The sequence below is a fragment of the Nerophis lumbriciformis genome, linkage group LG17 (genome assembly GCF_033978685.3).
Source record: "Nerophis lumbriciformis linkage group LG17, RoL_Nlum_v2.1, whole genome shotgun sequence".
NCBI classification, from domain to species: Eukaryota; Metazoa; Chordata; class Actinopteri; order Syngnathiformes; family Syngnathidae; genus Nerophis; species Nerophis lumbriciformis.
The window spans coordinates 4,185,001-4,212,500 of record NC_084564.2 but is presented as its reverse complement, the minus strand read 5'-3'; the positions used below and the strand labels follow the sequence as shown (position 1 = coordinate 4,212,500).

The window sequence follows — 27,500 nt, the reverse complement described above, 5'->3', positions numbered from 1 at the left end:
GTGGGAGGGAGAGAGACTTTATAGAAGAGAAGGTTTCCATATTTTAGATCAGCGACACTGACATAGATTCCATCCGTTTATCTCCCATGTAACTATGCTTTTATTTTTCTACTAGCTTGCTCAAAGAGGGGCGTATTTTAGAAGTGTTGTACTAGTGATAAAGATCTTTTTAGAAGATCTGAAGGGGGAATTGTCGGAGGCAGATATTTACATATATCCGTATTTAAGTGTTACTTCTTTATTTTCATAATCATATTACAAAAACACTAGCTGTTTTGTAATATGATTATGAAAATAAAGAAGTAACACTTAAATAAGGATCCATGTAAATATCTGCCTCCGACACAGTTAATATCATAAAAACTATAATAGTTAATAACATAAAAACTATAATAGTTGATAACATAAAAACTTGAATAGTTAATAACATAAAAACTTTAATAGTTAATAATACAACTTTAATAGTTGATCAAATAAAAAACGATAATAGTTAACACAAAAACTAGAATAGTTAATAACATAACAACTATAAGGGTTCTTAATAGGATAAAATCTCTAATAGTTAATAACATAAAAACTATAAGTTAATAATATAAAAAGTATAAGTTAATAACAAAAACTGTAAGTTAGTAACATAAAAACTGTAATAGTTAATAACATAAAGTTTATAATAGTTAATAACATAAAGTTTATAATAGTTAATAACATAAAAATTATAATAGTAACAAACATGTCAGCTATTTAATTACAAAAGTATGTAGTTAATAACATAAAAACTATAATGATTAATAACGTAAAAATGTAATAATAACAAAAATGTTGGATATTTAATAACATAAAAACATATAAGTTAATAACAAAAATTACAAGAGTTAATCACATAAAAGCTATAAATTAATAACAAAAAACTATAGTTGATAACATAAATCTATAAAATTTAATAACACAAAAACAATAATAGTTTATAACGTAAAAATTATAATAGTAACAAAAATGTATGACCGCTAATAACATAAAAGTATGTAGTTAATATCATAAAAACTATAATAGTTAATAAAGTAAAAATTATAATAGTTATTGACATACAAACTATAATAGCTAATAACATAAAAACTATAATAGTAACAAAAATGTCTGATAGTTATAACAACATAAAGGTTAATAACATAAAAACTATAATAGTTAATAACATAACTATAATGGTTAATAATAACATAAAATCTGTAAAATGTTATAACACAAAAACTATAATAGTTAATAACGTAAAAACTACAACAGTTAATAACAAAAAGTATGATGGTTAACATTTAAACTATAATAGTTCATGACAAAAATGTATGATAGTTTATAACATTAAAAACTATAATAGTTTATAACATTAAAAAAAATAATAGTTTGAATAACATTAAAACTACAATAGTGAATAACATTAAAACTATAATAGTTCATGACAAAAATGTATGATGGTTAATAACATACAAACTATAATAGTTTATAACATTAAAAAAATAATAGTTTGAATAACAATAAAACTATAATAGTTAGACAAAAACATTTGCAGCACCATCCAATGGGACAAGTTTGGGGAGATTGGGGGGCTTGATGACATCATGAGTCAGAAAATGTATTTTACAACAACTTCAAAACCATAACGGCACAGACTGCAGTCAGCCCTTTGGTCCCTGGTAAGGCTGAAACGACGCGTCGACGTAATCGACGTCATCGGTTACGTAAATACGTCAACGCCGTTTTTGTGCGTCGGCGCGTCGCATATTTACGTCACACTACTTTACTGTCATGGCGGAGCGCAAAGCAGACGATGCGAGCGAGGGGAAAAAAGCACGCCAAAAGTCGTCAAAAGTGTGGGAGTATTTCAATAAACGGCCTAATAATGTTGTTGTATGCACACTGTGTCGAGCGGAAATGGCCTATCATAGCAGCACAACGGCTATGAACGAACATTTGAAAAGAAAACCCCCGACAGCGTTCTTGCCATCACCATCAACAAGTCAATCGTCCGCGTGCGTATACGTTGTCATTATTACACAAAAACATGAATGTGTCATTTGTATCTGCGTTGTAAATTCATAAACTAAAGCACCGTTTCGCTCTGAGAGGCGCGTTTGGCGTGCCTGTTCAGTGTTTACAAAGACGCGCTCCTCTTTAACGCTGTGGAGAGGCGGCGGCGGCGAGCGAGCGGCGAGGCGGGGCGCGCCGGGAGCGACGCCGCAATCGTGCCCAGGTGCGCGATCCGCGCAGTTGGAAGAGAAAAGACTTTGTGTGAAATTAAAAGATTGTAAACCTGGCAAAGCCGTCTGGCGTTCAGTCTGTCGGTCCTGAAAGAACCCCACGGCACAAGACGTGTCACAAACGCTAACGTTAATTAGTTGTGCAAATACCTTTTACAACATTAACAGTTACATATACTATGTACAAACCAACAATTAACTTTCACTTTAATCATACTATCATTGTTGTGTTATTAAGCAAAATAAGCAATACTTTTACTTTTGTTGAAATGTTTACACTGTACACTTTTTTGTATTGGATGTTTAGCTTTATTTTTGCACATTTTAGCAAATAAGCAATACTTTTACTTTTGTTGAAATGTTTACACTTGTTACAGAATATTTCCATTTTGCACTTTTTTGTATTGGATGTTTATCTTAATTTTTGCACATTTTAAAGCAAAATAAGCAATACTTTTACTTTTGAAATGCTTATACTATTCCAGAATATTAAGATTTGCACTGGATGTTTACTTTTATATTTGCACATTAAAAAGCAAATAAGCTACTTTTAATTTTGTTAAATGTTAAAAGTTTTAAATGTTTACATTGTTACAGAATATTTTGTCATGTTGTTGTCAATGTTGACTGAGTGGCCATACTTTTTTTTTTTGTAAATAAAAGCCATGCCTTTTGAAAAAACTGGCCTACATTTATTTTTTCCTCTTCATTTTAAATTAAAAAAAAAATCGGTAAAAGGAAAAATAATCTATAGATTAATCGAAAAAAATAATCTATAGATTAACCGATTAATCGAAAAAATAATCTATAGATTAATCGATAGAAAAATAATCGTTAGCTGCAGCCCTAGTCCCTGGTCATATAAAAGACTGACTAGGGGCCACAAAGGATGTCCTTGAGGACGTAAAGACTTTAGGACTCACCCGGACGGTCTCCTCGCTGAGGCCCAGCCTCTCGGCCACTTGCGCCCGCACCTCTACTGTGGGGTAGTCACTGCTGGAGAACAGGCTCTCCAGGTGTTTGGTCTGACGCTCCGTGAAGACGGTCCTCAGCCGGGCCTTCTGGCGCGGCAGCCGGCCCGCAGCTGGTCCTGCAGGGCGGTAGCCATGGTAACCAGAGAACGCATCTGCACAGGGAAGAGGACACATACAATACGGTTACGTTTCAGACTGACCCTGGGTTTTTGTCAAGTTTGAAGATTTATTTTTTCTGCTATTTTTAATATGTATGTGATAAAAAAATATGTTCTAAATGTTATTACCAAATAAACAATAATATAAATATAATATATTCAAGAATGTCTAAGAATAGACAATCAAAAGCACAAAATGGTTCGTTCCAGCTGGATCTAACTCGGAACACAGACATCATAATGTCATCAAAACTCACCTTTAAGCCTTCACCTCAACATTGTGGAACAAGAATGAAGTGACATCGCCAAAAGATCATAATATAATACATTTATTGTGGGTGGAAATAGGGGAAAGTTATGTACAAACCCCGTTTCCATATGCGTTGGGAAATTGTGTTGGATGTAAATGTAAACGGAATACAATGATTTGCAAATCATTGTATTTATGTTATTAACTACATACCTTTATGTTGTTATAACTATCAGACGTTTTTGTTACTATTATAGTTTTTATGTTATTAGCTATTATAGTTTGTATGTCAATAACTATTATAATCTTTACTTTATTAACTATTATAGTTTTTATGATATTAACTACATACTTTTATGTTATTAACGGTCATACATTTTTGTTACTATTATAATTTTTATGTTATAAACTATTATTGTTTTTGTGTTATTAACTTTTATTGATTTATGTTATCAACTATAGTTTTGTGTTATTAACTTATAGCTTTTATGTGATTAACTCTTGTAATTTTTGTTATTAACTTATATGTTTTTATGTTATTAAATATCCAACATTTTTGTTACTATTACATTTTTACGTTATTAACCATTATAGTTTTTATGTTATTAACTACATACTTTTGTTATTAAATAGCTGACATGTTTGTTACTATTATAGTTTTTATGTTGTTAACTATTATAAACTTTATGTTATTAACTATTATAAACTTTATGTTATTAACTATTACAGTTTTTATGTTACTAACTTACAGTTTTTGTTATTAACTTATACTTTTTATATTATTAACTTATAGTTTTTATGTTATTAACTAATATAGATTTTATCCTATTAAGAACCCATATAGTTGTTATGTTATTAACTTTTCTAGTTTTTATGTTAACTATTATGGTTTTTTATTTTATCAACTATTAAAGTTTTATTATTAACTATTTAAGTTTTTATGTTATTAACTATTCAAGTTTTTATGTTATCAACTATTATAGATTTTATGTTATTAACTATTATAGTTTTTATGATATTAACTGTGTCGGAGGCAGATATTTACATGTATCCTTATTTAAGTGTTACTTCTTTATTTTCATAATCATATTACAAAACAGCTAGTGTTTTTGTAATATGATTATGAAAATAAAGAAGTAACACTTAAATACGGATATATGTAAATATCTGCCTCCGACAATTCCCCCTTCAGATCTTCTAAAAAGATCTTTATCACTAGTACAACACTTCTAAAATATCGTTTTTTATTTTATCAACTATTAAAGTTTTATTATTAACTATTTAAGTTTTTATGTTATTAACTATTCAAGTTTTTATGTTATCAACTATTATAGATTTTATGTTAACTATTATAGTTTTGATGATATTAACTGTCAGACTTTTGTTATTAAATAGCTGACATGTTTGTTACTATTATCATTTTTATGTTATTAACTATTATAAATGTTATGTTATTAACTATTATAAACTTTATGTTATTAACTATTATAGTTTTTATGTTACTAACTTATAGTTTTTGTTATTAACTTATAGTTTTTATATTATTAACTTATAGTTTTTATGTTATTAACTATTATAGATTTTATCTTATTAAGAACCCTTATAGTTGTTATGTTATTAACTGTTCTAGTTTTTATGTTAACTATTATCGTTTTTACGTTATTAACTATTCAAGTTTTTATGTTATCAACTATTATAGTTTTTATATTATTAACTATTATAGTTTTTATGATATTAACTGTCAGACTTTTGTTATTAACTATCATACATTTTTATTAATATTATATGTAAATATAAACGGAATACAATGTGTTTTTGTAATATGATTATGAAAATAAAGAAGTAACACTTAAATACGGATATATGTAAATATCTGCCTCCGACAATTCCCCCTTCAGATCTTCTAAAAAGATCTTTATCACTAGTACAACACTTCTAAAATATCGTTTTTTATTTTATCAACTATTAAAGTTTTATTATTAACTATTTAAGTTTTTATGTTATTAACTATTCAAGTTTTTATGTTATCAACTGTTATAGTTTTTATGTTATTAACTATTATAGTTTTTATGATATTAACTGTCAGACTTTTGTTATTAAATAGCTGACATGTTTGTTACTATTATAATTTTTATGTTATTAACTATTATACATTTTATGTTATTAACTATTATAAAATGTATGTGATTAACTATTATAGTTTTTATGTTACTAACTTATAGTTTTTGTTATTAACTTATAGTTTTTATATTATTAACTACATACTTTTGTTATTAAATAGCTGACATGTTTGTTACTATTATCATTTTATGTTGTTAACTATTATAAACTTTATGTTATTAACTATTATGAACTTTATGTTATTAACTATTACAGTTTTTATGTTACTAACTTACAGTTTTCGTTATTAACTTATACTTTTTATATTATTAACTTATAGTTTTTATGTTATTAACTATTATAGATTTTATCCTATTAAGAACCCATATAGTTGTTATGTTATTAACTATTCTAGTTTTTGTGTTAACTATTATCGTTTTTTTATTTTATCAACTATTAAAGTTGTATTATTAACTATTAAAGTTTTTATGTTATTAACTATTCAAGTTTTTATGTTATCAACTATTATAGATTTTATGATATTAACTGTGTCGGAGGCAGATATTTACATGTATCCTTATTTAAGTGTTACTTCTTTATTTTCATAATCATATTACAAAACAGCTAGTGTTTTTGTAATATGATTATGAAAATAAAGAAGTAACACTTAAATACGGATATATGTAAATATCTGCCTCCAACAATTCCCCCTTCAGATCTTCTAAAAAGATCTTTATCACTAGTACAACACTTTTAAAATATCGTTTTTTATTTTATCAACTATTAAAGTTTTATTATTAACTATTTAAGTTTTTATGTTATTAACTATTCAAGTTTTTATGTTATCAACTATTATAGATTTTATGTTATTAACTATTATAGTTTTGATGATATTAACTGTCAGACTTTTGTTATTAAATAGCTGACATGTTTGTTACTATTATCATTTTTATGTTATTAACTATTATAAATGTTATGTTATTAACTATTATAAACTTTATGTTATTAACTATTATAGTTTTTATGTTACTAACTTATAGTTTTTGTTATTAACTTATAGTTTTTATATTATTAACTTATAGTTTTTATGTTATTAACTATTATAGATTTTATCTTATTAAGAACCCTTATAGTTGTTATGTTATTAACTGTTCTAGTTTTTATGTTAACTATTATCGTTTTTACGTTATTAACTATTCAAGTTTTTATGTTATCAACTATTATAGTTTTTATATTATTAACTATTATAGTTTTTATGATATTAACTGTCAGACTTTTGTTATTAACTATCATACATTTTTATTAATATTATATGTAAATATAAATGGAATACAATGTGTTTTTGTAATATTATTATGAAAATAAAGAAGTAACACTTAAATACGGATATATGTAAATATCTGCCTCCGACAATTCCCCCTTCAGATCTTCTAAAAAGATCTTTATCACTAGTACAACACTTCTAAAATATCGTTTTTTATTTTATCAACTATTAAAGTTTTATTATTAACTATTTAAGTTTTTATGTTATTAACTATTCAAGTTTTTATGCTATCAACTATTATAGTTTTTATGTTATTAACTATTATAGTTTTTATGATATTAACTGTCAGACTTTTGTTATTAAATAGCTGACATGTTTGTTACTATTATAATTTTTATGTTATTAACTATTATAATTTTTATGTTATTAACTATTATAAACTTTATGTTATTAACTATTATAGTTTTTATGTTACTAACTTATAGTTTTTGTTATTAACTTATAGTTTTTATATTATTAACTTATAGTTTTTATGTTATTAACTATTATAGATTGTATCCTATTAAGAACCCTTATAGTTGTTATGTTATTAACTTTTCTAGTTTTTATGTTAACTATTATCGTTTTTTATTTGATCAACTATTAAAGTTTTATTATTAACTATTTAAGTTTTTATGTTATTAACTATTCAAGTTTTTATGTTATCAACTATTATAGTTTTTATGTTATTAACTATTATAGTTTTTATGATATTAACTGTGTCGGAGGCAGATATTTACATGTATCCTTATTTAAGTGTTACTTCTTTATTTTCATAATCATATTACAAAACAGCTAGTGTTTTTGTAATATGATTATGAAAATAAAGAAGTAACACTAAAATACGGATATATGTAAATATCTGCCTCTTCTTTATTTTCATAATCATATTACAAAACAGCTAGTGTTTTTGTAATATGATTATGAAAATAAAGAAGTAACACTTAAATACGGATATATGTAAATATCTGCCTCCGACAATTCCCCCTTCAGATCTTCTAAAAAGATCTTTATCACTAGTACAACACTTCTAAAATATCGTTTTTTATTTGATCAACTATTAAAGTTTTATTATTAACTATTTAAGTTTTTATGTTATGAACTATTCAAGTTTTTATGTTATCAACTATTATAGTTTTTATGTTATTAACTATTATAGTTTTTATGATATGAACTGTCAGACTTTTGTTATTAAATAGCTGACATGTTTGTTACTATTATCATTTTTATGTTATTAACTATTATAAATGTTATGTTATTAACTATTATAAACTTTATGTTATTAACTATTATAGTTTTTATGTTACTAACTTATAGTTTTTGTTATTAACTTATAGTTTTTATATTATTAACTTATAGTTTTTATGTTATTAACTATTATAGATTTTATCTTATTAAGAACCCTTATAGTTGTTATGTTATTAACTGTTCTAGTTTTTATGTTAACTATTATCGTTTTTACGTTATTAACTATTCAAGTTTTTATGTTATCAACTATTATAGTTTTTATATTATTAACTATTATAGTTTTTATGATAGTAACTGTCAGACGTTTGTTATTAACTATCATACATTTTTATTAATATTATATGTAAATATAAACGGAATACAATGTGTTTTTGTAATATGATTATGAAAATAAAGAAGTAACACTTAAATACGGATATATGTAAATATCTGCCTCCGACAATTCCCCCTTCAGATCTTCTAAAAAGATCTTTATCACTAGTACAACACTTCTCAAAGATCGTTTTTTATTTTATCAACTATTAAAGTTTTATTATTAACTATTTAAGTTTTTATGTTATGAACTATTCAAGTTTTTATGTTATCAACTATTATAGTTTTTATGTTATTAACTATTATAGTTTTGATGATATTAACTGTCAGACCTTTGTTATTAAATAGCTGACATGTTTGTTAATATTATAATTATGGTTTTATTAACTATTATAAATTTTATGTTATTAACTATTATAAGCTTTATGTTATTAACTATTATAGTTTTTATGTTACTAACTTATAGTTTTTGTTATTATTAACTTATAGTTTTTATGTTATTAACTATTATAGATTTTATCTTATTAAGAACCCTTATAGTTGTTATGTTATTAACTGTTCTAGTTTTTATGTTAACTATTATCGTTTTTACGTTATTAACTATTCAAGTTTTTATGTTATCAACTATTATAGTTTTTATGATATTAACTGTCAGACTTTTGTTATTAACTATCATACATTTTTTTTAAATATTATATGTAAATATAAACGGAATACAATGATTTGCAAATCATTGTATTCCGTTTATATTTACATCCAACACAATTTCCCAACTCATATGGAAACGGGGTTCGTACAAGTATCACATTTGCCCACAGCTGTGGTGCGTTCAAGGACCCTCGATTGAAGTTAGAAACGGAGGCGTTCCTGGGTTTTGAAGACAGGAGGAGACTTCAAGGGGACTTATCATGCAAAACCAACTTTTCTTACCTTTTGGTACCTGTTTTTGTGTATTTTGGGTCTGAACAATAGAAAATCGATCCATAGAGGCATGGCGGACATGTTTATAAAACAATCTTGCCTTCCTTCAAACAAGTTATTTGGAGGTTACGCGGTCCTGTGACGATTATCCGTGTATGGGATACATTTACCCAAAGGGCTCTCCTCTATCCTCTTGTTGTGGGGCAGACTGGCTCGTACATGTACGTGCATCCTCCGCCTAACACAAAGTAACGTATAGTTTGAAGTCATATCCGTCAGTAGACTCGCTATGGACGAGCTAAAAACGACAACACGGTCGACCTGGAGAAGACGCAGTCGTAGTGGAGGCACGTAAATAATGGCGCCCACAAACAGGAAAGCGGCTTGTGGTCCGTAAAACATCATCTATGCAACATTTTTGAGCAAAGAACCACCATTACATGTTATGTAGACCACAAGGAAGTCTTTTCAGTCAATCAATCAAAGTTTATTTATATAGCCCTTAATCACAAGTGTCTCAAAGGGCTGCACAAGCCACACATGTAGAAATCAAATCATAAATGATTACTTTAACTCCCAGTAGTTGCATTAATAATAATATAATCATAATGAATGGTGTATTATTATAGTAGTAAATATAAATATACATAGAAGTAAATATTTAAAATCATATTTAAGTGAATGGTGACAGGTTATATAGTTTATTAGTTTAGTTCAGGGGTGCTCACACTTTTTCTGCAGGCGAGCTACTTTTCAATTGATCAAGTCGTGGGGATCTACCTCATTCATATATATCATTTATATTTACTTATTTATGAAATATATGTTTCTGTTAACAAGTTAAAGGTGTTTAAAGATAATGCAAGCATGTTTAACACATATAGTTAATATTGTTAATACATTAAAGGTGTTTAATGATAATACAAGTATGTTTAATACATATAGTTAATATTGTTAACAAGTTGAAGGTGTTTAAAGATAATGCAAGCATGTTTAACACATATACCGTATTTTCCGCACTATTAGCCGCACCTAAAAACCACAAATTTACTCAAAAGCTGACAGTGCGGCTTATAACCCGGTGCGCTTTATATATGGATTAATATTAAGATTCATTTTCATAAAGTTTCGGTCTCGCAACTACGGTAAACAGCCGCCATCTTTTTTCCCCGTAGAAGAGGAAGTGCTTCTTCTTCTACGCAAGCAACCGCCAAGGTAAGCACCCGCCCCCATAGAACAGGAAGCGCTTCTTCTTCTACTGTAAGCAACCACCCGCCCGCGTAGAAGAAGAAAAAGCGCGCGGATATTACGTTTCATTTCCTTTGTGTGTTTACATCTGTAAAGACCACAAAATGGCTCCTACTAAGCGACAGGGATCCGGTTCATGAAAAGACGCAATCTCTCCATCCGCACACGGACTACTATTTCACAGCAACTGCCTAAAGACTTTCAAGAAAAGCTGGCTACTTTCCGTGCATATTGTAAAAACAAGATAGCTGAAAAAAAGATCCGGCCAGAGAACATTATCAACATGGACGAGGTTCCACTGACTTTTGATATTCCTGTGAACCGCACTGTGGATACAACGGGAGCACGTACGGTGAATATTCGCACCACAGGGAATGAGAAGTCATCCTTCACTGTGGTTCTAGCTTGCCATGCTAATGGCCAGAAACTTCCACCCATGGTGATATTCAAAAGGAAGACCTTGCCAAAAGAGACCTTTCCAGCCGGCGTCATCATAAAAGCTAACTCGAAGGGATGGATGGATGAAGAAAAGATGAGCGAGTGGTTAAGGTAAGTTTACGCGAAGAGGCCGGGTGGCTTTTTTCACGCAGCTCCGTCCATGTTGATATACGACTCCATGCGCGCCCACATCACGCTGGTTTTTAATATATTATTAAAGTTTGACTGACCTATCTGACTGTTTTTTTGACATTCCTTTAGCGCAGTTAGATGCGGCTTACAACACGGGGCGGCTTATAGGTGGAAAAAGTTTTGAAATATGCCGTTCATTGAAGGCGCGGCTTATAACCCAGGGCGCCTTATGGTGCGGAAAATACGGTAGTTAATATTGTTAACAAGTTAAAGGTGGTTAAAAATAATACAAGCATGTTTAACACAAATAGTTAATATTGTTAACAACTTAAAGGTGGTTAAAGATAAAACAAGCATGTTTAACACATATAGTTAATATTGTTAACAACTTAAAGGTGGTTAAAGATAAAACAAGCATGTTTAACACATATAGATTCCTTTCTTTCATGAAGACAAGAATATAAGTTGGTGTATTACCTGATTGTGATGACTTGCATTGATTGGAATCAGACAGTGGTGATGATAACGTCCGCATTTTCAAATGGAGGAGAAAAAAAGTCCTCGTTTCTGTCCAATACCACATGAAAGTGGTTGGTTTTTGGCATCTTATTTGTCCAGCTTCCGTACTCCTTTGTATACACTTTACAAGAAATACATTGTTGGCAAACTCCGTAGCTTGCTAGCTTGTGCACGCCAGCTTTCTGAGACTCTTATTTTGGTAGCGCAGGCAGGATGAAGCAGCGCTTTTATTGTGCAACTGTGCAGTCGGTCTTTGGAGTTTTGACGACAGGTACGGCGCCAGAGTCTGTTGAAATAAAGCGTTTATCGCCTTCCAGTCGGTCATTTTAATGAGTTGGCAGCAGCCAGCGTCATCTCAGAAGACCCTCGGGTGCCGTGAATGTCAATCAAGTGACAAAAGTGACGTCATAGTGAAGCTTTATGATCGCTCATTTTTAGGACTATTTTTTTAATGCCTGGCTGGACTGACACACCCTCCGCGATCGACCGGTAGATCGCGATCGACGTAATGAGCACCCCTGGTGTAGTTTATTCTTCTTCTTCGGTCAATGGTCAACAACAGTTGTACATTCATAGATTGAAAATGAAAATGTTGCAGACCGAATGGGTTTAGGCTGAAGTTCAACACTTATTGTGCCTAGACTATAAACAATGTCAAGTACAAGATGAACTTCCTAAAATGATGAAATGTCCTTTGTACAACATATTATAAGTACACATTATACACAACATAAACAGAGGTCAATGATATACACCAGGGGTGCTCATTATCTCCATCGCGAGCTACCGGTCGATCTCGGAGGGTGTGTCAGTCGATCACCAGCCAGGCATTAAAAAAATAGTCCTAAAAATGAGCGATCATAAATCTTCACTATGACGTCACTTTTGTCACTTGATTGACATTCACGGCACCCGAGGGTCTTCTGAGATGACGCTGGCTGCTGCCAGCTCATTAAAATTACCGACTGGAAGGCGAGAAACACTTTATTTCAACAGACTCTGGCGCCGTACCTGTCGTCAAAACTCCAAAGACCGACTGCACAGTTGCACAATAAAAGCGCTGCTTCATCCTGCCTGCGCTACCAAAATAAGAGTCTCAGAAAGCTGGCGTGCACAAGCTAGCAAGCTACGGAGTTTGCCGACAATGTATTTCTTGTAAAGTGTATACAAAGGAGTACGGAAGCTGGACAAATAAGATGCCAAAAACCAACCACTTTCATGTGGTATTGGACAGAAAGGAGGACTTTTTTTCTCCTCCATTTGAAAATGCAGACGTTATCATCACCACTGTCTGATTCCAATCAATGCAAGTCATCACAATCAGGTAATACACCAACTTATATTCTTGTCTTCATGAAAGAAAGGAATCTATATGTGTTAAACATGCTTGTATTATCTCTAAACATTTTTAACTTATTAACAATATTAACTATATGTTTTAAACATGCTTGTATTATCTTTAAACACCTTTAACTTATTAACAATATTAACTATATGTGTTAAACATGCTTGTATTATCTTTAAACACCTTTAACTTGTTAACAATATTAACTATATGTGTTAAACATGCTTGTATTATCTTTAAACACCTTTAACTTGTTAACAATATTAACTATGTGTTAAACATGCTTGCATTATCTTTAAACACCTTTAACTTAACAATATTAACTATATGTGTTAAACATGCTTGTATTATCATTAATCACCTTTAACTTGTTAACAATATTAACTATATGTATTAAACAAACTTGTAACGATAATAGTTAACATAAAAACTAAAAAAGTTAATAACATAACAACTATATGGGTTCTTAATAGGATAAAAATCTATAATAGTTAATAACATAAAAACTATAAGTTAATAATATAAAAAGTATAAGTTAATAACAAAAACTAAGTTAGTAACATAAAAACTGTAATAGTTAATAACATAAAGTTTATAATAGTTAATAACATAAAAATTATAATAGTAACAAACATGTCAGCTATTTAATAACAAAAGTATGTAGTTAATAACATAAAAACTATAAGTTTATGATATAAAAACTATAAGTTAATAACAAAAACTATAAGTTAGTAACATAAAAACTATAATAGTTAATAACATAAAGTTTATAATAGTTAATAACATAAAGTTTATAATAGTTAATAACATAAAAATTATAATAGTAACAAACATGTCAGCTATTTAATAACAAAAGTTTGACAGTTAATATCATAAAAACTATAATAGTTAATAACATAAAAACTATAATAGTTGATAACATAAAAACTTGAATAGTTAATAACATAAAAACTTTAATAGTTAATAATAAAACTTTAATAGTTGATAGAATAAAAAACGATAATAGTTAACATAAAAACTAGAAAAGTTAATAACATAACAACTATATGGGTTCTTAATAGGATAAAATCTATAATAGTTAATAACATAAAAACTATAAGTTAATAATATAAAAAGTATAAGTTAATAACAAAAACTAAGTTAGTAACATAAAAACTGTAATAGTTAATAACATAAAGTTTATAATAGTTAACAACATAAAAACGATAATAGTAACAAACATGTCAGCTATTTAATAACAAAAGTATGTAGTTAATAACATAAAAACTATATGGTTAATAACGTAAAAATGTAATAGTAACAAAAATGTTGGATATTTAATAACATAAAAACATAAGTTAATAACAAAAACTACAAGAGTTAATCACATAAAAGCTATAAGTTGGTAACTATATGTATTAAACAAACTTGTATTTTCATTAAACACCTTTAATTTATTAACAATATTAACTATATGTGTTAAACATGCTTGCATTATCATTAAACACCTTTAACTTGTTAACAAAAACATATGTTTCATAAATAAGTAAATATAAATGATATATATGAATGAGGTAGATCCCCACGACTTGATCAATTGAAAAGTAGCTCGCCTGCAGAAAAAGTGTGAGCACCCCTGATATACACAGTAAAGGTATGTGAAATATCCTTGTACACATGTTACACCTTTGCACCAATTATATACTACAAACAATTATTATTTATATCTCACATTTAGTTTTTAATGAACATTGATCATAGTATTAACTACAGTCGTGATTCAAGAGTGATATATTTTTTCAAGACATTGGTCTTTATAATGATTTCAATTTTAATATAACTTTTTATTTTCTAAACAAAACCAAATTATTTAGGGGGTAAGTCAAAAAAAATGATTAAAACCATCATGTTTTTGTTTAAAAACAGTTTTTAACCTAATTCATGCAATAATGATAATTGTCTTCGTGCATGTTAAAGTACCAACTGGGTTTAGGGTGGGATGGGGGGGGATCTTTAGTTTAAACTGCGTGAAAGACGTGGAGTTGGGTGGAAAAGGTACCTGCTGAGTCGGGCCAGAAGGAAACGCGCATATTTGGGTTCTGGTCGATGCCGGATGAGGACGCGTCTGTGCACTGCAAGCCGACTCGGTAGGGCTGGAACGTCCGTCCGAAGTACTGCAAACAAGCCGGTACCGGCACCGGAACCGCTGACTTCACCTGTGTGACGTCCACGCAGAATCCGAAACGGGTGACGTCACGCAGGTCCGGCGCGAAGCGAGGTCGGGCGGGTTTGTGGCGTCCGAGTTCCGAGGAAAGAATCCGCGCGATGCTGAAGTCCGACACTTTGCTCTGCTCCATGGTGACTTCCACACTTCAACAAAGGAAGCTGGAGTCCATCTTTAAAGACGAGGAGTGCCGCCATCAAACACCTGGAAGATGTTTGATATGCTAATCAGCCGCTTTTCAACTCGCACATATCGATAGTCACTCTTCGTCAAATCTTTCACCGGAAACACAACTGTTGGTTTCACTGCAATTGTTCGTCGTGTCGGAATAAAATGATGTTAAAACATGAAGACTTTGAGCGTTAATTGCAGTGTTACACTCACTGAATCAGAACATAGCGTCATCCAAATGACAGGAGTGACCGTGTAGTGACCACAAAACTCCAGCAGATGTCGCCAAACTACAACAAACCCAACTCTCATTTAATTGTATTATTAGTTTCTGTCAATAAATACTCCAACATTTACTTATTTATTTATTCATATACACGCTTTTTTTTATTTTTTTTATTTTTTTATTTTTTACCTTTTATGTTACGTTTTAACACCCTTTAATCGTTTATTTTCCTTTATCTCTGCAGAAGCCACTCTTTGACAGTGTTTCTTGGCCCATTTCATTGTTTTTGGTGGTATTTTGGTAACACTTTTTTGCCTTTATGTTCGCTAGTTCGTGCAGAATGACTAATCTATCACCACACATGTTTATTATAGTAAATATCAGAGGTGTGGACTCGAGTCACATGACTTGGACTCGAGTCAGACTCGAGTCATGAATTTGATGACTTTAGACTCGACTTGACAAAATGTAAACAGACTTGCAACTCGACTTAGACTTTAACATCAATGACTTGTGACTTCACTTGGACTTGAGCCTTTTGAATTGACATGACTTGACATGACTTGCTACTTTCCCCAAAACCCAAAGATGAAAAAGTTATTCGGGAGAGCTCCGTATTTTTCATTGTGTACTTGTCTATCAGCGTTGCGTGTGTCAGCTGGTGTGCTCTCAGTACAACAGCCAATCAAATTAGATCCACTTTGTTTTCATCACACAGCATTCATCCAATCAAATTGCAGGACAACCAACGAAGAAGACATGTCCAAACCACATGCCAGTGAACAGAAAATGATACCTAAAATAATTTTGTTTGGGTATAAAAATTACGAGGTGGTCAACACAAAACGGTTTGCAGTATGCAACACATGCGGTTCGAAAATTACTGATGGAGAGGCAACAACTTCCAACTTCGTCCGGCATTTGAAGTTGCACAAAGAAGGGTAAGTTTTGAATGTAAGATAACGTTTATTGGCTAAGTAACGTGACTTTTATTTGCTGTGTAGTTAAATCAGTGAGGCTGTAAACTCACTGCTAACGTTATAACGTTATTGCAAACACGGGAATCTGTTGCAGTTCACTACCTTATTCATACTTTTTGTTCAGTGATTTTTTTTAAGCAGGGTTACGTTAGTCAATATATCACACGTAACGTTAGACGGCGGTCAGCAGCACCGCGTATTTTAGCCACCTAAAAAAAGACAAAAATAGTAAAATAAAGGTCAGTTAAAATGTATACTATATTATGAATATGTGTACCGTTTTAGCTAGCTTTCTGACATACTGTTGGTTGTTTACCTCAGTGGTCCCCAACCACCGGGCCGCGGCCCCGTACTGGTCCGTGGATCGATTGGTATCGGGCCGCACAAGAAATCTTTTTTTTTCTTTCCTTTTTTTAATTAAATCAACATAAAAAACACAAGATACACTTACAAGTAGTGCACCAACCCAAAACAACTCTCTCCCCCTTTTGTTCTGGGCATTGAACATGAAGACTCTTCCTTCACTGTTCCGAGTGGCCATGAGAGTCTTGGCAGTGCCTGCCTCCAGTGCTCCAGTGGAGCGAGTTTTCAGCCATGGTGGCATCATACTACGCCCCCATTGTGCACAAATGACTGACAGACTCTTGGCTGATTTGGTCTTTTGCAAATGCAATGCAGCATAGGGCCCTGACATATAAAAAGTACAACTTTTTTGTTATGTTCACGTATATGTCATGTTTTTTCAATGTTAACACTTTTGTACAAATAAGTACATTTGCACTTTATTTTTCAATGTGTTTGTTCTGTAAAGGAATGAGTTAATGTTTAAAATGACTGGTTAATAGTGCTATTATAAAGTGCAATGTCAGCACAATTTTCTTTCCTGCAATTTAAAATGCACTTGTTTTAATAAATAAATACAGCGTTTGAAAAGCATACACAATCTGTGTTAATATATTAGTCTGTGGTTAAAAGGACTTGAAAGGACTCGAAACTCAAAATGCAGGACTTAGGACTTGACTTGAGACTTTCCAGTCTTGACTTTGGACTTGACTCGGGGCTTGCCTGTCTTGACTCGGGACTTGACTCGGACTTGAGGGCAAAGACTTGAGACTTACTTGTGACTTGCAAAACAATGACTTGGTCCCACCTCTGGTAAATATAGTAAATCATTCTTTAGAATATATATGTAGTGTAGTGAGTGCAGTGACCGTAAAACTCCAGCAGATGTCGCCAAACTACAACAAACCCAACTCTCATTTTATTTTATTATTATTCGTTTCTGTCAATAAATACTCCAACATTTACTTATTTATTTATTCATATACACGCTTTTTAAAAAATTTTTTTTTTACCTTTTATGTTATGTTTTAACACCCTTTAATCGTTTATTGTCCTTTATCTCTGCAGAAGCTGCTCTTTGACAGTTTTTCTTGGCCCATTTAATTTTTTTTGGTGGTATTTTGGTAACCCTTTTTTGCCTTTATGTTCGCTAGTTCGTGAAAAATGACTAATATATCATCACACATGTTTATTATAGTAAATATAGTCAATCATTCTCTTTATAAATAAAGTTGATTTGATTTGATTTAGAATATATATGTAGTGTAGTGAGTGCAGTGACCGTAAAACTCCAGCAGATGTCGCCAAACTACAACAAACCCAACTCTCATCTGATTTTATTATTATTCGTTTCTGTCAATAAATACGCCAACATTTACTTATTTATTTATTCATATAGACGCTTTTTTTTTAAATTTTTTTTTTTTTTTTTTTACCTTTTACCTTTATGTTACGTTTCAACACCCTTTAATCGTTTATTTTCCTTTATCTCTGCAGAAGCCGCTCTTTGACAGTTTTTCTTGGCCCATTTAATGTTTTTTGGTGGTATTTTGGTAACCCTTTTTTGCCTTTATGTTCGCTGGTTCGTGCAGAATTTATTTATTTATTTAAATATAGTAAATCATTATTTAGAATATATATGTAGTGTAGGGAGTGCAGTGACCGCAAAACTCCAGCAGATGTCGCCAAACTACAACAAACCCAACTCTCATTTAATTGTATTATTATTCGTTTCTGTCAATAAATACTCCAACATTTACTTACTTATTTATTCATATACACGCTTTTTTACATTTTATGTTACGTTTTCACACAATGTAATCGTTTATTGTCCTTTATCTCTGCAGAAGCTGCTCTTTGACAGATTTTCTAGGCCCATTTAATTATTTTTTTGTGGTATTTTGGTAACCCTTTTTTTTACCTTTATGTTCGCTATTTCGTGCAGAATGACTAATCTATCATCACACATGTTTATTATAGTAAATATAGTCAATCATTCTTTAGAATATATATATATATTAAAATTAAAATTAAATATTAAACCCAAAGTGCACGGGGGGTAAACTCTTCAACATTACGTAATTATTGATAAAGACATGAAAAATACAAACAAGATACAAAACAAGTCATGTTTTAGTACAAAGTCATTCATTCATTGCTTGCAAATAAACTAATTAAACATGAAAAGGAACAAGTTGAGTGTATAGAGATTGGGGATCAATAGTATCGACCTATCAATCAGCGTTTTAAATCCCTTTGATGCCCCGACATGAAATGACTCGTTATAAAAAGCACACACGTGTTCAATGTTGACGTCGAGATGACGTCACTATTTTACACAAAGATCAAAAGACTAAGACGGACTTGATGAATATTGATGACGAACAAGCTGTGGTTAATCTTCATCTTGTTTATGGTTGCGTCATTTACGTCATGACCTACTTTCAGCACCTGCATGTCTCCCGTCTGACCGCCAGGGGGCTCTACAGACCGCAGTCATTGTCTTTTCAACACAAACAAACTTCAAAGTCTCAGGATTCTGGCGTGTGAATAATCAAAAGCCGGACTGAAATGTTAACAGTTAGCACGGTAGCAAAAATGTATGACTTTAAGGTGTATACTTTCAAAAATATTTGAAAGTTAGCATGCCTCCAGTATATGACTGTGAGGTGTATTATATCTGAAAGAAATGGTAAAAAAGCCAGCATTAACATGCTTACATGCAAACCATTAACATCTGTCTAGAACCGAATTATCACAATCTTGCAAAGGCACAATGTAAAGAAAACAATGGAAATGTTGATACTAATAACCCATAATAAGACACGTCTTTAAAATATACAAGGGTTTATTGCTGTTAATTGGACATGACTGAGATAAATAAATGTTATCTAAATAAATACATTTTTCTCTCTCCTCTTCTTTAGTATAGAAACAATAAACGATAATTTATTATCACGTATTCTTATTTCCTATCTGTTTCTTTTTGTCAGTAAATGCTCACACCTTTGGTTCTTGTTTTATGTTCCACACGTCTTAGGATCCCTCTCACTTCCTTCATTTCTGTGTAGTAGGAATTATTCATCATTAAAAAAAAAGATAATTTCATATCTAGAGGATAAAAAAAACTGTTTACGACCTTTTAAAAACAACATCATGAAATCTGTCTAGACATTTAGTCAACTTTACACTCCTTTAATTCAATACAATGCTTTCTGAGGCTGAGCCAATCAGTGGCCACGATACTGAACAGTCACTCTGGTTGATTTGGTGCCCTCTAGTGGCCAACACTACTGTAATATTGATGTTTACTTTATTTAGATAGTTTTAAATTTAGGACAAACAAGTGCAGAATATTCAGAAAACACACACACACACACTATATATATATATATATATATATATATATATATATATATATATATATATATATATATATATATATAAAGACAATAATGTTGAATATTCAATAACATGGCAAATTCTTGCATCCAGCACACCTTACAATAGTGGTAATAAAAGATGCAACCTATGCTTGAAAGAGAAACTGTTTATTATATACCGTCCAGACCTGTCATCCCTCAACAAGCGCAGCGAAATTGTATCAGCATGCCGCCACAGACGGAAACACCTCCTAGCTAACACATGAGCCAATCACCACGCCCCTACGCCAGCCTGTACCCACCCACTCTGTGCCCTATATAAACCATGGTATGTGAATGCTCCCATTAAAATCTCCTGATGATTGAGGGAACCCCTCATGAAACAGGCCTGTAGAGATGAAGTAGTCTTGTGATTTTTTCCCCACACATACATATATATATATATATATATATATATATTCTTTTTTAAATTATTATATATTTTTTTGAAGTGCAATGTGTATAGTGTTTTTTAGTCTCTTACAAAATTATGTATATGCATGTGTATATATATATATATATATATATATATATATATATATATATATATATATATATATATATATATATATATATATATTTGAAGTGCAATGTGTATTGTATTTTTTAATCTTTTACAAATTATATATATATATACATACATATGTATATATATATCATTTGTAAGAGATTAAAAAATACAATACACATTGCACTTCAAATATATATATATATATATATATAAATGCATGTAAATAATTTTTTTAATTTATTTTATTTTATTATTTATTTATTTATTATTATTTTTTTTGTTTTAGTATTTTTTAATCTTTTACAAATTATATATATATATACATATGTATATATATATAATTTGTAAGGGATTAAAAAATACAATACACATTGCACTTCAAATATATATATATATATATATATATATATATATATATAGATGCATATATATAATTTTTTTAAATTTATTTTATTTTATTATTTATTTATTTTATTTATTTATTTATTTTTATTTTTTATTTTGTTTTAGTATTTTTTCATCTTTTACAAATTATATATATACATATGTATATATATATAATTTGTAAGAGATTAAAAAATACAATACACATTGCACTTCAAATATATATATATATATATATATATATATATATATAAATGCAAATATATAATTTTGTAAGAGACTAAAAAAACACTATACACATTGCACTTCAAAAATATATAATTAAAAAAAAGAATATATATATATATATATATATATATATATATATATATATATATATATATATATATATATATATATATATATATATATATATATATATATACATACATATATATATGGCTTTCGCCTCTTATAAAAAAAACATGCATATAAATATATATCATATTATAACATATCATATATAAATATATTGGGGATAGGCTGATTGGCAACATTAAATGGTCCTTAGTGTGTGAATGTTGTCTGTCTATCTGTGTTGGCCCTGGCGACTTGTCCAGGGTGTACACCGCCTTCCGCCCGAATGCAGCTGGGATAGGCTCCAGCACCCCCCGCGACCACGTAAGGGACAAGCGGTAGAAAATGGATGGATGGATGGCTATTAAAAACATAATTTGTTGTTCAGAAATATTGTATAAAAAGTATGAACACCCTCGCTCTTGTCAGACACACACACACACACACACACACACACACACACACACACACACACACACACACACACACACACACACACACTTGAACAAAAGAGATGGTAGGGGGTTCAATGGAGCAGCAGATGGGGGTTCAAAAAGAGTATCTCCAAGCTGATTGGTCATTTAGTGGGCAGGGGACGTTGTGATTGGCTGACTGGGAGAACAATAGGACTATTATTGGCTGACAGGAGGACAATGGACGTGTCATTGGTCACTTTTACACCACAAAGGAAGGTTTGAGCGCTCCTGAAAGAGGTGATGGGTCACAGTGTGTGTGTGTGTGTATGTGTGTATGCCCGCTAAGTTATTAGAGCCAGATAATAATCAATAACCAAGGCAGGGCGTCCCAGAGTAAACAAACATAATGACTTACAAATATGCAAATGAGGTGCTGATCTGGTCGCTGATGTCCAAACTCCTCACTTTTTGTTTCCTTACCATCAACTAATGCAGCGTTTCTCAAAGTGTGGGGCGCGCCCCACTGGTGGGGAATAGAGACATGACAGGTGGGGCGCGAGGAACGGGAGGAAATTTCACTTTAAACTTTTTTTTTTTTTATTATTATATTCTTAGATTATTTTTTTTACTAAGCTTTCATTTTCTATACACACTGTAAATCACTTTGTGATTCTGTCTGTGAAATCCGCTATATAAATAAATGGAAATTACCGGTACTTATTTTTACTGTAGGCTTTATATTTCTCGGTACGAGCGAAAGTTTGACAGACATAGCAACAGTAACTAATGGGGGCGGGGCTAAGCGGAACAAACTTTCGCGCGGATGGGTAGCAGGCTAATGTGTGGATCACAATTACACAAATATATACATTTGTGACTCGCACCTCAAAAGTCGTCGAGCCAGAGCCAGCGCCTGCAGAGAAACAAAAATCTGACGGGCACACACTGTGTCATTCACCGGGAAGCACTCGCGTCAAGGCAGCTCAGCCCCGAACTCAATGAGGTTTTAACAGATGTTGTGAGCGCGGTAAATTTGATCAAAACACGACCACTGAAAGCGCGACTGTTCTCTGCACTGTGTGAGGAAATGGGAGCTGATCATACAGCCGTGCTGTTTCACAGTGAAGCAAGGTGGCTCTCCTGGGGGAAAGTGCTGTCACTTGCCCTGTCTTGCCAAATGCATAGCTCCTCCTTTTTTTTTGTTGCAAAGATTGCAAAGTGGCACTTTTATTGTATTTATTATTGAACTTGATGCAAGTTATTTGATTTATTATTGAACTTGATGCAAGTTATAACACTTTTTTTGACTTATTATTGAACTTGATGCAAGTTATAACACTTTTGTTTTATTTATTATTGAACTTGATGCAAGTTATAACACTTTTGTTTTATTTATTATTGAACTTGATGCAAGTTATAACACTTTTTTTGATTTATTATTGAACTTGATGCAAGTTATTTGATTTATTATTGAACTTGATGCAAGTTATAACACTTTTATTTGATTTATTATTGAACTTGATGCAAGTTATAACACTTTTTTTTTAATTGAACTTGATGCAAGTTATAACACTTTTGTTTTATTTATTATTGAACTTGATGCAAGTTATAACACTTTTTTTGATTTATTATTGAACTTGATGCAAGTTATTTGATTTATTATTGAACTTGATGCAAGTTATAACACTTTTATTTGATTTATTATTGAACTTAATGCAAGTTATAACACTTTTTTTTTTAATTGAACTTGATGCAAGTTATAACACTTTTGTTTTATTTATTATTGAACTTGATGCAAGTTATAACACTTTTTTTGATTTATTATTGAACTTGATGCAAGTTATTTGATTTATTATTGAACTTGATGCAAGTTATAACACTTTTTTGGATTTATTATTGAACGTGATGCAAGTTATAACACTTTTTGATTTATTATTGAACTTGATGCAAGTTATAACACTTTTTTGATTTATTATTGAACTTGATGCAAGTTATAACACTTTTTTTTATTTATTATTGAACTTGATGCAAGTTATAACACTTTTATTTGATTTATTATTGAACTTGATGCAAGTTATAACACTTTTTTTGATTTATTATTGAACGTGATGCAAGTTATAACACTTTTTTTGATTTATTATTGAACTTGATGCAAGTTATAACAGTTTTTTTGATTTATTATTGAACGTGATGCAAGTTATAACACTTTTATTTGATTTATTATTGAACTTGATGCAAGTTATAACACTTTTTTTGATTTATTATTGAACGTGATGCAAGTTATAACACTTTTTTTGATTTATTATTGAACTTGATGCAAGTTATAACAGTTTTTTGATTTATTATTGAACGTGATGCAAGTTATAACACTTTTTTGATTTATTATTGAACGTGATGCAAGTTATAACACTTTTTTTGATTTATTATTGAACGTGATGCAAGTTATAACACTTTTTGATTTATTATTGAACTTGATGCAAGTTATAACACTTTTTTGATTTATTATTGAACTTGATGCAAGTTATAACACTTTTTTTTATTTATTATTGAACTTGATGCAAGTTATAACACTTTTATTTGATTTATTATTGAACTTGATGCAAGTTATAACACTTTTTTTGATTTATTATTGAACGTGATGCAAGTTATAACACTTTTTTTGATTTATTATTGAACTTGATGCAAGTTATAACAGTTTTTTTGATTTATTATTGAACGTGATGCAAGTTATAACACTTTTATTTGATTTATTATTGAACTTGATGCAAGTTATAACACTTTTTTTGATTTATTATTGAACTTGATGCAAGTTATAACACTTTTGTTTTATTTATTATTGAACTTGATGGAAGTTATTTTATTTATTATTGAACTTGATGCAAGTTATACCACAGCTGCACATTTATTTTATTTATTATTGAACTTAATGTTATTTTATGTTATTGAGTTCGAATGTATACAACTTGATGTTCAATAAATTTGAAAATGTTAAAGCTTGGCATTAGCGCTCTGTTGGGGCGATGGGGGCAGGTGGGGCTTGAAAACTGTCCCTTGTCCAAAGTGGGGGATGACAAAAAAAGGTTGAGAACCACTGAACTAATGTAAGAGGAAACTGAAAGTTGCATATGTCCGCCATTACATTATCCCCTCGTGGTATTTTATAGTAGACTTATTTGTTGTCAAGTACACGACTGAAACGTATGCGGTGATGATTTATTTTGCTGAGTCAGCTATTAAAACATGGCATGTGTGTTTGTGTCGCCAAACAGCAAACGGCGGGTGGCAAAAATGTGTGCGAGGCTAACTAGGTCAAGTTGACTCGTGAGCAGTTTCAGGTGTGCGATGGGGGGGGGGGCGTGTCAGGTTGTGGGCGGGGGGCGTGGCCAGCAGACAACCTGCAGCAGGTAAGGTTCATGTTACCTTCAGTGTGGCTCAGGCACTGTGCACACCCAACGTCTTTCTCTCGGCTGTGCGGTTTTTTAAAGCAGTTCACCGCCCATGACGTCACCTGTCGGCAGGTAAGGCCATCACCCGCTCCTTGATTACAACCGAGCCCCTCGTTAAAGGTCGAAGGTTAGCGTCCTGCTTCGTTTGTTTACTTTCCTGGTCACCTGAGCCCGACGTCGCCCGTTTGTGTCGCCTTAAGTACACGTTAAGGGCCATTATTGACGCCACTCAAAAACCGGTTTGTGTGAGTGTGTCACGGCCGTGTTTCCCCAGGTCAGGACCTTTAGAAGGAGCTGTGTGTGTGTGTGTGTGTGAGACCCTGCGTTGCCATAGTTACCATGACAGGTGTCACTCTGCTGGTCAAGCGACAGTAAGCAAGCTATGACCAACATGCAGAATTTTAATGACATTTTGTGGATTAAAGACGGCAAAAGCCATCCGATGTACGTCAATAAAAAAAAACATCCACATCTCATCCCGTTAATAATAAAGTCACTTTATGTTTTACAATAAGACGAGGGTCAGTTAAAAAAATGGCCGTCGGCCGCGCATTGGACATTATTGGTGTAAGCCAGGGGCAATAAAGACCATTTTGGTAGTTTTTATCTTGAAAATCAGTACAATATTGTAAACGAAAAAAAATAGTTAGCATGCTGGCTGTATGGCGTAAAGTAACAAAATGTATAAGCAGAATGAGATTTTTTTTTAAAAGCTAACGGAATTATGCTAACATGCTTTACAGTTAGCGTTAGTGAAATACCAAAACATATGACACTGAAGTGTATATCTGCTAAATCAGATATATATATATAAAAAAACATATATATATATATATATATATATATATATATATATATATATAATGTGTTTTTTTCTACAAAAAATGTTACTAAATTAAGCCTTTCCAAGCATAAAACTAGCTAAAAGAACTAAACATATCAATATTACAGTAGTGTTAACGCAGGGTTCAAAGCGTAGGAAAAAAAGGCTTAATTTAGTACAAAAAAATTTGAATATTTAGAAAAAGACATATATATATATTTTTTAATTTTATTTTTTATTTTTTTAAATATATATATATATATATATATATATATATATATATATGTGTGTGTGTGTTTTTTTCTAAATATTCTAAAAAAAAAGTGTACTTTTGTAATTTAGAAAAAAACATTATTTATATATATATATATATATATATATATATATATATATATATATATGTGTGTGCGTGTGTTTTTTTCTAAATATTCTAAAAAAAAGTGTACTTTTGTAATTTAGAAAAAAACATTATTTATATATATATATATATATATATATATATATATATATATATATGCAGAATATTTAGAAAAAACATATATATATATATATATATTTATATATATGCAGAATATTTAGAAAAAACATTATATATATATATATGTTTTTTCTAAATATGCAAAATTACAAAACTACAAAAAAATTTAAAATATTAGAAAAAAACATATGTATATATATATATATATATATATATATATATATATATATAGATATATATATATATATATGTTTTTTCTACAAAACTACAAAATTTTTTAGAATATTTAGAAAAAAACATATATATATATATATATATATATATATATATATATATATATATATATATGTTTTTTTCTAAATATTCTAAAAAATTTTGTAGTTTTGTAATTTTGAATATTTAGAAAAAAACATTATATATATATATAAAAACAAACAGAATATTTAGAAAAAAAAAAGAAAGAAAAAAATAATATATATATATATATATATATATATATATATATATATATATATATATATATATATATATATATATATATATGTGTGTGTTTTTTTCTAAATAT

At 30.3% G+C, this 27,500-nt stretch overlaps 2 protein-coding genes across 2 annotated transcripts in view; one reads left to right on the top strand and one right to left on the bottom strand.

Annotated features, from left to right (window-relative positions):
* Nucleotides 1–15,533, bottom strand: part of dharma — a 20,445-nt gene extending 4,912 nt beyond the window's left edge. The window contains exons 1-2 of the mRNA XM_061973260.1: nucleotides 15,236–15,533; nucleotides 3,173–3,375 (exon numbers count right to left, since the gene is read on the bottom strand). Of these exons, the coding sequence (XP_061829244.1) occupies nucleotides 3,173–3,375; nucleotides 15,236–15,533 (501 nt within the window). The remainder of the gene's footprint in view (nucleotides 1–3,172; nucleotides 3,376–15,235) is intronic.
* A 9,984-nt stretch (nucleotides 15,534–25,517) lies between these two features.
* The window catches only part of LOC133614376 (nesprin-2), a 47,608-nt gene continuing 45,625 nt past the window's right edge, over nucleotides 25,518–27,500 (top strand). Inside the window, exon 1 of the mRNA XM_061972276.1 lies at nucleotides 25,518–25,592. The gene's annotated coding sequence lies outside the window, so the exon portion shown is untranslated. The remainder of the gene's footprint in view (nucleotides 25,593–27,500) is intronic.